General features: G+C 40.7%; 1 protein-coding gene across 2 annotated transcripts; it reads left to right on the top strand.

The window, feature by feature from the left end:
• Positions 1-1,502: 1,502 nt before the first annotated feature.
• Positions 1,503-11,197, top strand: g3bp2a (G3BP stress granule assembly factor 2a). 2 transcript variants are annotated; one of them, XM_053416580.1, is made up of 13 exons: positions 1,503-1,709; positions 3,298-3,416; positions 3,501-3,582; positions 4,659-4,832; positions 4,960-5,050; positions 5,152-5,257; positions 5,388-5,568; positions 5,943-6,044; positions 6,573-6,675; positions 6,776-6,832; positions 7,000-7,131; positions 7,238-7,365; positions 8,011-11,197. In XM_053416580.1, exons 2-13 carry the CDS (start codon positions 3,322-3,324, stop codon positions 8,287-8,289), a joined length of 1,530 nt encoding a protein of 509 aa, XP_053272555.1. In that variant the 5' UTR covers positions 1,503-1,709; positions 3,298-3,321; the 3' UTR covers positions 8,290-11,197. The 2 variants fall into 2 exon arrangements, with proteins under 2 accessions (XP_053272555.1, XP_053272563.1); XM_053416588.1 differs by having other exon boundaries at positions 1,505-1,709; positions 7,238-7,356.
• The last annotated feature ends 731 nt before the right edge of the window (positions 11,198-11,928 follow it).

Here is an 11,928-nt window from a genome sequence, read left to right on the forward strand (position 1 = left end):
CAACAAGCTTGATATACATTACTCGCATAGTCTATATTACTGACAAGAACTCCTCAAATCATTTGTCATTGCTGCTCCCTTCATCTCTATCTATTAAATCTTAAGTAAATACTTAAGATTTATACGTAGATAAAAATGTCTGATAGAGATGAAGGGAGATTAAGTAAATACTTAAGATTTATACGTAGATAAAAATCGTACAAATTGACAAACTTCTCCATTGCATTACAAACTGTTTCTATTGTTATCTGTTGCACGTCTGTCCGTCCTGGGAGATAGTTCCCTCATGTTAAAGTTTTTTTGATAGATGGTACACCTTGTTGAGCCCTGTTAGATGAATTGTGATTTGAGAATATGGGCTATAAAAATACAATTGGATTGATTTATTTATTGATTCAATGTAAGATTGTGTACTAATCCTGAAGTTGTAAATTGTACACCTCTTTTTAGTGGATCCTTATTCTAGGGTACCAATCATGTCTGATAAGATTAGCAGTCAATAGGTCAAATGACATGGAAAGCCATTAAAAACAATAAAGTTTTCATCTTATTCCTTTTCCAACGTGAATTTATTGATGCTCCCTAAGTGAAAGCCTGTGATGTCGGTTGAATATCAAACTTCAAACCATCTTCTCAGTCACAAAATTTGAGTGTACAAAGGAGGAAAGAAGCCATATTTTCCATCTCCATATTTTCTGGTTGTTTTGTGTCTGTGGTCATTTTCAATATTTACAGTTTCTTTATGGTCATGTCTGGTCTCTGTGGTCACTGTGTGTTTATTTAACTTTGCTGTGTTCTCTGTGTCCTACCTGATGGTGCTGATTTACTGGTACAAAGCCTGTTTGGCCACTTTGTGGTGCTCATGGTCCGCTTTCAGATTTGTAAAATCAGATCATAAAACCATGACTCCATGAGCTGAATTAATTGATGTACAAAGGTCAATATACAGATTATATGCAGATATAGGTCGCTCCAGCATGATTCACTCCAGGACTAACTGTGCATGGAAAACCCCCAAAGGAAGGCTCCCAGTATCATCCCTAAATTAAATGGCTGAACCACCTCAACTGGTTCTTTCATTGAAACTGAGAACACAACTACAACAGACTACATTAGATATTAAAGATGTTGAAACTCAAGTTCATGAATTTAAATTAAACACACAAGACAGTTTACACAACAGAGAATTTTAATCAAGGCGCAAATAATTAGTTAAACCAATTATTGAAGCTAATCTTAATCAGCCAAATGAAAACAAAAATGAACACAACAGAGCACTGTACTGAATAATCAAAACATCATTTTAGTTAACTTACCCTCACATTTCAAATCAGCCCTTATTACAGTTTCACGTTATTAAACTTTACAGTGTGTTGTCATAAAGTCTATGTGTATAGTACAAAGTTTTGTGGGCGGGGCCGGTTGCCTGACGTCAGGATTTCTGCTGCCCAGTGTAAACAGGCCATTGGCTGCGAGGCTGCGATGGGGGTTCCCTGCCCCGGATCGCAGGGGTAAAACAATAAATCGCCGCTATCACTTTAAATCGCCAGTCTCTGGATCAGCAGAGATCATAAACTGTTTGTTAGTGGAGCGGGGGAATATCACACGATTTCACCCGGGATCGTCCGCGTGTCGCTGCAGTTTACAGCCGGATACTCGTAGTTATTTATTTCTAACAATTCTGTCTATATAGATAGGTCTTTCAGAAGGTAAGCTATCTTTGAAGCTAATCCAGTGTCTACGAGACGTCTGACAGCTAAGCTAACCGTGCAAGCTAGCGTTAGCTGCATTGTCTGATCAAAACCTGCGGCCGCTCCGTAGACAGCGAGCTACCTGTCAAAGTTCCCGGTTTGACGGGTGTCACCGTACAAGCAGGCCGAAGTAGCTGTGTAGTAAACATCAAAGATAACTGTGCTGTGATCCTTTGTTTTCCTTGGAGCTATCATGGCTGTGAACTTCCTTCTGATAAAGCTACGCGGGCAGCGTCAAGTTCGGCTGGTTGACAGTGACATTTTACCAGCCAGGGTTTGGCTTTTATGAATCAACGCATTATACAAGAGTGGGTTGTGTTGTCTTATGTGGAGCGTGTGGCTTAGCAGGGGCAATAAGGGGAAGTGGTGCACTACAATGGCTGTCGCCGGTCAGGTCTGCTTGATGATATTCCCTCGGTTGTAACCAGCGCATATGTCCCGTTTGTCTAAAAGCAAAGTAGCACGTTGTCAGCTGTCAGTTCGGGCCGAAGTGTGTTTCTCTTCGCATCGCTTCCGCTCGGTGTGAAATGCACAGCGGCTGAAGGGAAGCGAAAAAAAAGACGACGCCACAAGTTAGCCACAGCTAATGCTAGTTGAGCTAGCTAGCAATGTGCGAAGAGGCCGGTAGATTAGCAGTAACCTCCCTGGAGTTGTGTGGCCGGTCTGGGTAAAGTCGACCTGGTGGAGGGTGTAAACACGCTCAGCAGGTTTATATGATTCAGGTGATGGACATGTCACGTGTCGATAAATGTGACGAAATTGTTGTTAGCATCGAACCGAAAGGCCTCATACAGAAGGCCACTTATTTACAAAGCCATGCTTTGATGTGTGCATCACAACCATGTCGTGTGTAGTTTTATTCGTATAGTTTGTGTTGGTGCAAAGTTTGTTTTCCACGATGCTCGATTCGAACGCCTGCACCAGTCGTTAACCTTTTATTAAGAAAAAAGATCTACAGCCGTGTTTCCTCTTTGTCTCATTGGATGGACATGATGGCGCAGTTGGACGTGAGCTAGTGTGTTAGCCAGCGAGCTAATCAGTCAGCTGTCTGCCCTCTTTCACAGCCCTGATATGGGTCAGATCAACCAGGGGCCCAGGGAGACAAAGAAAGTGAAACGTTGTGCTGTTTGTCAGGAGCCACCTCAGGTCACAGCTTGTACTTGGTGACATGTCCTCGTGTTATGTCACAATAAACGTCCGGGAGGAGTAAGATTGGCTTCTTCAAGTAGTTGTCAAACAGACTCAAAAGCTTAATTTGTATTCACTGAGATGCTACTATATTAGGCTCCTCAGGTTAAAGTGCACCAGCCTCTCCACAAGCTCAGACCTTAAGGAAGTTAAAATGTTTACTTCTTTTAAGGTGCTTTTACTGAATCATCATTTGTTGAGGCTGTAATTGCTTTATGGGGATCTTCAAATAAAGGCAGGATTTATTATTGTTTGGAGTGCAATGTTTTAATCAAGCATATCTCCTAACAAACCAGCTTGTGTGTGTGTATTGTATATCAAATCTTAACTGGAATTTGTGCTTTGTCTTCTGTTTCAGCACTTAATATTGTTTACCAAAGAAATGGTGATGGAGAAGCCAAGTCCCCTGCTTGTAGGGCGGGAGTTTGTGAGGCAGTATTACACTCTGTTAAACAAGGCACCAGATTTTCTGCACAGGTAAGTTCCTGCAATGTGATGTATTAGATCTACATCTGTTAGTGTTGGTAAAAGTCTATAACTGTTACATTGTTGTACCCTCAGGTTCTATGGGAGGAACTCTTCCTATGTACATGGAGGACTTGACCCAAGTGGAAAGCTAGCAGAAGCTGTTTACGGGCAAGCGGTATGTGCTACACGCCAATCGTGGCTTGAGAATTCTTGAGAATAGTGTCTGGTACAAGATTATCTATACATACTGAATTTAACAGAATGCATACTTGTTAAAAATCTTTGGCAGCATTTGACAATTGACTTAGTAGTAGACTAAAGTTTTTAATAAAAGAAAAACATTATTTCTCACACACTAGTTTCAAGTCTTGTAGAAGTGATCAGGTTTATGCTAAAGCTACATCCATTATAGCCCCATATCAGAAATCATCCCTTTTTGTTCTAAAGCCTGAAAATGCAGGTATTGAGACCACTTATGAATGCTGGGCATGTGCGTGCTGGGGTAAACAGGAAGCTGATTATCTACTCTGCAGTTAGTTTCAGATTATACTGTTAACGAGTAATAGACTTGGGGTTTCTTTGCTTGTACCAACAAGGTCCACTGAATGTAACTGCATTGCTTGTAATTTGTTATTCCTTATGTTGTTCTGTTGAATTTAACTGGTAGTTGAGGCGTAGGTTGTTTTTAGTGTTCTACTGGAAAAGGTTCTTTCGATAGAAGTGTGATGATTCAGGGGGTGATAATGTTGTGACTAATAATATCCAGTCAGGAAGCAAACGTGTGTGTGTTCCTCATTGCATTTCTACTGTCCATACTTAAACACAACATCAGAGTCTTCAAACTAAACAAGACCAGCAGCGTTTGCAAAAGTCTCTGTATTAGGAGCAATGCAGTAATATGGGTGCCAGACGTAAATGTAGCAAAAGTCATGTGATTTAACATTAAAATGTGAGAGTGGATTAAGCCCGAGACAAGCAAAACAAACACAGCAAAAGTACAATTGTGCTTTTCAAGAAGCGCTCATTTTCTGAGCTATTTTTGTTGGAAATGAAATGATCCAGTCAACAGCGACCTGAATCACAGTGGTCATACTTGATTAATTGCAAATTATGAGAGACTGACTTATTCTAAATGAAAGGAAATATCTTTTTTAATTGCCAGATATTGGTTATGGATTTTTAGAGACTTTCCCCTCTCATCCTCTTTTAAAATGTATTTCTTTTGCTGTCCACTTGTCTCTGTTCTCTTAGGAAATCCACAAGAAGGTCATGTCCCTGCAGTTCAGTGAATGCCACACAAAAATCAGGCATGTGGACGCCCACGCCACACTGAGTGATGGAGTTGTGGTGCAAGTCCTCGGAGAACTTTCCAACAATGGTCAGCCCATGAGGAAGTTTATGCAAACTTTTGTGCTTGCTCCAGAGGTGAGTACTTCTCCCTAGTTTGGGCATTGAGTGACAGTTTAAAAACAATAAAGAAATAATTGCCCCAGACTGATGGATAAAGGGCTAAAGTAAATAATATGATCTGTTCTTTTTGCCTTTTCCTTAGGGTTCAGTGCCCAACAAGTTCTATGTCCACAATGACATCTTCCGTTACGAGGATGAGGTTTTTGGAGACTCTGAAGCTGAGCTCGATGAAGGTATGATGTTGACAAAGACCGAATAAAGAATGGAATTGTATTAGAGGGGTTTAAAGTGAGAATATTAATGGTAATAATTCTTATTTTGGTTTCTCTCTTAGAATCGGAGGAGGAAGTTGAGGAAGAGGCCGAGGAGAGGCAGCCTTCCCCTGAGCCACTTCAGGAAAGCCCCAACAGCACCACCTACTATGAACCCCACCCTGTCAGGTATGTCAAAAGTTAACCATAACCTTGACCAAAAATGCTTCCCTCTTTGTTTAAAAATCCAGCAGGACAGGTTTTGCATTTGAAGCTTAGTTAATCTGTGGAAGTCACTGTGTTGATTTGTGCTCTGCAGTAATGGAGTTGAGGAGCCCATGGAGGAGCCGGCTCCAGAACCAGAGCCGGAGCCCGAACCAGAGCCCAAAGCAGAGGAGGTGAAGCCCGAAGTAGACGAGAAGGTTCCAGACGAGATGGAAGAGAAGGCACCCTCACCGGTTCCTGTGGAGTCCCCACCGAGCACCCAGGAGCCTCCCAAGGTATTACAAGGTTTTTCTATCTGGTTTACTTCTCTTTGTGTACCACGTTACCAGAGCGCATATTCTAAGTTCCCTGAATCATTGCCTCAAATCAAACTGCCCTTCTCCTTTAATGTCTATACTTTGCTAGCTATGCTTCATATGAAATATTTTTAATTATACAACCTTGACTTAAACCATCACCAACAAATACAAATATTTATTTGAAAAAGAAAAGCTTTACTTGTCATTGTTTTTCCATTTAAGTTTGTTAGATTGTCGTCATTTTGCGATGCACAGGCCTAACTTCCCTGCTCAATAGTACTCATACTGTAGAATAGAGACATTTGAAAGCCATTGCAGCCTTTAATTATGCATTACTGGATCCCTGACAGACTTTCTCCTGGGCCTTGGTGACCAGTAAAAACCTTCCTCCTACCGGCACAGTCGCCTCCTCCGGAATGTCACCCCATGTTGTTAAAGCACCAAGCTCACAGGTAACTAACAAGGACAAGTTTCATAAAATCCCCCAAAAAAGAGCAAAGGTATTGTCAGTTGCAAATAGTGCCAGGTGTGATATTCAAAGAGTCCACATCTCTTCAAGTTCATTCAGTATATTTGACCTGTGTCCTGTATCTCAGGAACAGATGATTGCACAGCAGCCGAGACTGGTGTAGGCTTAATAAGCATATTTCATTATTGATGGCTTTTGAACCCCAAGAATGACGAGACAGGGCATTAGCAGTCTGTAGGGTTCATGTGAAGCAGAAACCATCATCCTTTAAACATGGTATTGGAAAAAAAAATATCCATGGGAAAATAACTTTGTCTATGAGTTCCCTTTTTACATCAAAACAGCTGACGTTGAACACTGAGGTACTATAAGTTGATATTCAATTAAAAATAAAAAAGTTTTTATATATTACTTTGCACCAAGGAATTAACATTTTAGAAAGTGTCAGATACTTTGCTCAGATGGCCAACTAATTATTATTTAATAAATATGACATTCCTCCCCCATGTAGGCCAGAGCTGATGCCAAGCCGGAAACACAGACGGCACCACTTCGGACCAGAGACCAGCGCACACGTGAAAGACCAACCTTCACTCAGCGTGGTCCAAGGCCTGGTAATGTCAACACCCTTTTTCACTAATTAATAATTCATCTTTTTTCTGGGTGGAGCTATTTGGTTTATTCTCACTTTCCACGCCTGTCGGTTTCTATTAGATGGTGTTGCATCTTCAGAGTCACAAACGGGAAAACCTCACTTGAGTTTTGTTAAAGGTAATTATATCCTGTTATGTCACATTTAAATCTTCTTCTAGTCCTTTTTAATCCTACCTTTTTATTCAGGTATTCTATGTAATTCAGTCAGTGACTTCTCCATGGTAAAGAATTCCCTTATTTCAAAGACTGATCTGATGTGTCTCTCGACCTGTTTTGACCTGCAGGTGGCCGGGGAGATGGGGAATCTGGAGAAATGGACAACAGGCGGATTGTTCGGTACCCAGACAGCCACCAGCTGTTTGTTGGCAACCTCCCACATGATATTGACGAGAGCGAGCTTAAAGACTTCTTCATGAGTATGTTTCCCTAATAAAGCAAACCATTTGTCAATACAATTTTCATTTTCAAACTGGTTGGTGGGAGACTGAAAGTTTAATTACATACTATCTTCTCACGTCGCAGCATATGGAAATGTGATGGAGCTGCGGATCAACACCAAGGGCGTTGGTGGAAAGCTGCCCAACTTTGGATTTGTGGTCTTTGACGATTCTGATCCTGTCCAAAGAATCCTGGGGGCCAAGGTAGAAGGGGCATGTATTGACTTTTCATTACCCACTTTCATTCATCTGGTGGTGGTTTGGTGACACACATTGCTACAGTTAATGGAACACAGAAATTCACTTCCACTTGAAAGTAACCTCAATGGGATGTAAAAAAAGCATGAAGCCATTGTCTGATATTGCTAAATGTTTCCTTTGTGCTGTCAAGTAACAAATTAGGCTTGTGTCAGTTCAGACCAACAGGAATGTTACGTTTACAAAAATAAGCGGTATTAATCTAATGGCCCGCAAGAAGTCTAAGAAAATGTATGTACCATTATGCAAAGTAAATGTCTTTATTTAAAAACACTGATCTGATCTGAAGGTGCTGGGTAGACGACGTGGGCATGTCGCATTGTCGTTGAGACTTCAAACCCAAACCATGAAGATGAGCTCCAGTAATCTGTTCAAAATGAAGGCTAACTTTTATTGGAATGCTGTTGGTCTGAACTTATAGACTTAATGGTTCTGCTGGCAAGAACACAGAATTGGTCTCTTTTAATGTTTACAGAAAAGTTCTAGGACAAATGGAACACCTGTGTGCAAACCAGTGAATGATATGGGTTGTGAATTTGAAAAAAAAGAGAATTTCTGTCCTCGTGTCCCTTATTAATGACCATTCTTTTCTCCTTGCAGCCCATCATGTTTCGAGGTGAGGTGCGACTGAATGTGGAGGAGAAGAAGACCAGGGCAGTGCGTGAACGGGAGACCCGTGGAGGAGACGAGCGTCGGGACATGAGGCGCAACGATCGGGGTCCCGGAGGTTCACGAGGCATCGTGGGAAGTGGAATGATGCGTGAGCGGGATGGGAGGGGACCCCCACCTCGAGGCGGCATGGCCCCAAAACCTGGCATGGGCACTGGAAGGGGCGCCGGAGGGCAGGGAGAGGGTCGCTTCACAACCCAGCGCCGCTGAAGTGAGCGCAACCTGCCGCTTGGAAGAAATACCGTGTTCTTCATCTTCAACCGTTCTCATTAACGAAAAGAAATCTTCATGTATAAACATATATATTTGTTTTTTTTTGTTTATTTTTTTATTTTTGTTCCCTCTTTGCTTTGGAATGTGACACAGCCGGTCAACCATTTGTTTTGTGGAATAGACGAAACAAAATACGCAAACAAAATATATTGCCTATTCGTTGTGAGCTGAGCATCCTTTTCAGGTATCTCAAGAATTCACAAACTTTAATTTGTAAATTCGTGAAAAGAGGCAAACCAACCAGGAGTAATCCACCACATTAGGAGGGACTGATGAGACTTTAAACTACGATAATACAGCCCATCATTTGGAAAAGAGATTATATGCCTTGACTTAACCGGGGCGCTGCTTCACGAAATTCCTCTATTGCACATTTTATATGGTAGTGTTCTGCCCGTTACTGTTGGAAAAGGGTGAGTTGCAAATTTGTGCAGTTCCAGGGGAAAAGTTTGCCTTTTACTTTTTTCCTTTTGAGAGACCACTGCTTCAAAATTGCATAATGCACTCATCAAGATGCACTAATGGGTACTTTTGTCATGTAACATTGACATCCATGCTCGGAATGCAGCTGGAGAGACCTCTTTTGTCTCAAAGCGATACGACTTACCGGGGCAGGCCTCGCTCACAGCACGTCTGCTGTGACCAATGTACTTTTCACACTTTTGACCCAAATCTAGGCTTCAATTACTGCTGGATGGACAAGATGACGGAAATCTGCATTATATTTTTTTCCTTGTTTATAATTCAAATAAAGAGAAGAAGCTCAAATCCTGGACTTTCACCGCATGAGTGGGGGGGGGACAAAGGATGAACCACAAACAAAGTTGAACAATAGAAGAGTTGGTGAAGGTGATGGCGCCTCGATCTGTTTTTCTTTGGATTCAAAGTTTTTGTTCAAGTTTTTCCCTGCCAGCTAGACCGCGAAAACGGGAATGGACGACACCTTCCTCCCTCTTCTCTCCCTCCCTGTCTTAAGTGCGGATAACAGAATAAATGTGCAGCAAAGATCATAGTTTACTGTATGTTTTGTTATGTGTATATATATTTTTTTGTTTCTCTCTCAACTTGACAAAAGCATGATGGTGCCTTCTACTTCACCTTTTCCAGTCTTACTAAAACGTAAAGCGGTTCAGGACTCGCTTCATCCTAATAAACGGAGCTGCTCATTTTGAACTATTGTCTACTGTGAGCAGACTTTAAAAAAAAAAAAGGAAAAACTTGCAGTATTCACAAGATTAATTTTTTTTTCAGGTGCATATTTCATTTTTTTTTTTCATGCTGTTTTACTACCTAAGATGATCTGCTGTGAGTTTTGTACATTTGTTTTGTATTGTGTCTGTTCTGGGTTTTGTAGAGACATTGGGTTCCTCCAGTTCTATTTGATGTTAATATCCCCCCACCCCCCAAAAAGGTACAGTTGAATGACAATAGTGGCAAAATGGTTGTTTCTTGGTTAACAACTCATAGCTCCACACAAGCATGATCTCGGTGAACTATTTTATTTTGGAAAGAGTTAACGTTTCAATGGGATTCAGATACTGTCGACCCTTTCTTTCAGCCTGACCATAGTTTTTTTTAACTCATGGCAGAACTCTTGATTATTTCCTGGACTCGCACGTCGTCAGACTGTTCTTTTCTCAACAACTATTTTGTAATGATCTGTGTAGGTGGGCTGGCCGCAGCGCCGGCCCACAGGCAAAGCAAATAATTGTGCTCACTTTTCTAGCCATTTATGCATTTGTATTTTCATACGCTGATGAATCATTGTGCATATTTCATTTATCGTTTATTTTTTCACTCGGGGCAAGTCTCATCTGAATGCCTTACTTCTCGGTCTCTCGTCCATTAGGAGTATTTTGTTTTTGCCACTTTGCAGGGAGGGAAGAGCTTTGGTTTCAGCTGGGAAGGAAAACATGACATGAAGATGTTAATCTTTTTATTTTTCGTTATCTTGCACTGAAATGGGAAGTAAAATTTGATGTAGCATTTCCTGGACAAATATATTAATGAGGTCTTCCTTGTCTGGTGGTATTGCACTATTTCCAACGGTTCTGGGAAAATCTCAGTTTGAACTCAGCCTCGCTCCAAATTTTTCTTCTGCCAACAAAAAAGGACATCAGTATCAAATATGTTTACTCTCCCTCACATGGATAATTTGTAATTTGGCTGCTGACTATTGTGGTTGGGATGAAATCTTTTCAGTCAAGATTCTTAATTTGTTACCATCAGCCATTAGAGAAAACCTCAGCCTGTTTTCAACAGATACTTCTCATCAGTGCCTCTACCCCAAATGTTTTCACATAATCGCTCAACACAGGCACTTGATTTGTATCATACTTTGTACAGCAGCGGTCAGTGAAGAGAGTGGTGAAGAAGAGCCATCATGCTTATTGACCAATTTTGTGCTTTTACATTGTAGTGGTGGTTTCCAAAAAGCATTTGAGTTTATAAGATTCACGGTTGGACAGGTCTTTTTCACGGAGCTTTTTAACGAGCCACCCTGTTTACAAACTTTAAAAATCAGGATCCTCCCAAACAGAAGAAAACTGTACATTTATTTTCCTGTGGTAGATAATGCAGTAGAGTGGATCCTCATTGTGAATCATTCCAGACCCTTTTTTTCAGAAATGGGAAATAGAAGAACCTTCTTGGCTTTAGCAGGTGTGGTCAACAGTCGGCTGCCATCTTTGTTCTTCTGTGTTTACCCCTTGCTTCTAGTACAAAGCTGTTGCAGGTGGAGAATCTTTTTTTGTTTGGTTTTGTTTTCTTTTAGTTGTTCCCCCCCTTTCCATTTTGAATGTGTTGGACTTAACATACAATAAACTACTGATATCAGCACCACTAATACGTTTGTCCTGTTTACAGGTTTATCCATAAGAGATCTCCTAGGTAGCAGTTGTTGCATGATGACAGACTTCAGATCAGGCACAGGGGTAGAAACAGAGAATACTTCCCACTTGTCGGTTAATCCGCAGAAGACTGAGAAGTTTTCAAATTTGAATAAAAAACAGTTTAACCCTTTCCAAAACCTTCATGAAAGTTGCACATTTCCTTTAAAAAATATTTGGAACTTTTTACAGAGATCTTTCCTGTACACAGTAGAATGAACTACGTATTCATTCGTATTGATAGCGGAGACACTCCACATCAATGAACTATAAGCTGGAGTTGCATCTTTCCAGTAGTTGTATTGTGCTGTTTAAGTGTCAATTTTAGTTTATACTTACAAACACCAGTTAAATATTTTTAAATCGCTTAATCCATCAATTTCTGAAGCAACAATTAAAGGGTCCAGGTCGTTTTATTGATGAGAAATTGTTGCATGCAGCTGGAAAGTATTGACAAAAGGTGTTTGCTAAAGTGCACGAATTCATGTACTTAACCTTTGGTTTTCCATCTGTGAAAAAGCTTAAAAGCCCTTAGCAAGTCTTAAGTTAACTTTCAATTTTGTTTTTTTATAAAATAAAAGCATCTGTAGGAATCTGAAATACACAGTTATACATTTACAATCTGTACCAATGGATGCGTACGTGACTGAATCTCTATTGTTCAGCGGAACCTCCAGCATCTGTTCAG

This window comes from Pleuronectes platessa, chromosome 3 (genome assembly GCF_947347685.1).
Source record: "Pleuronectes platessa chromosome 3, fPlePla1.1, whole genome shotgun sequence".
Lineage (NCBI taxonomy): Eukaryota > Metazoa > Chordata > Actinopteri > Pleuronectiformes > Pleuronectidae > Pleuronectes > Pleuronectes platessa.

What these genes read in the sequence shown, in the direction of transcription:
- g3bp2a (XM_053416580.1), top strand. Translation starts at nt 3,322, where the DNA reads ATGGTGATGGAGAAGCCAAGTCCCCTGCTTGTAGGGCGGGAGTTTGTG. An exon ending in GCACCAGATTTTCTGCACAG is followed by an intron (nt 3,417 to 3,500) that starts GTAAGTTCCTGC and finishes TTGTACCCTCAG; the next exon opens with GTTCTATGGGAGGAACTCTT. An exon ending in TGGGGGCCAAGGTAGAAGGG is followed by an intron (nt 7,366 to 8,010) that starts GCATGTATTGAC and finishes TTCTCCTTGCAG; the next exon opens with CCCATCATGTTTCGAGGTGA.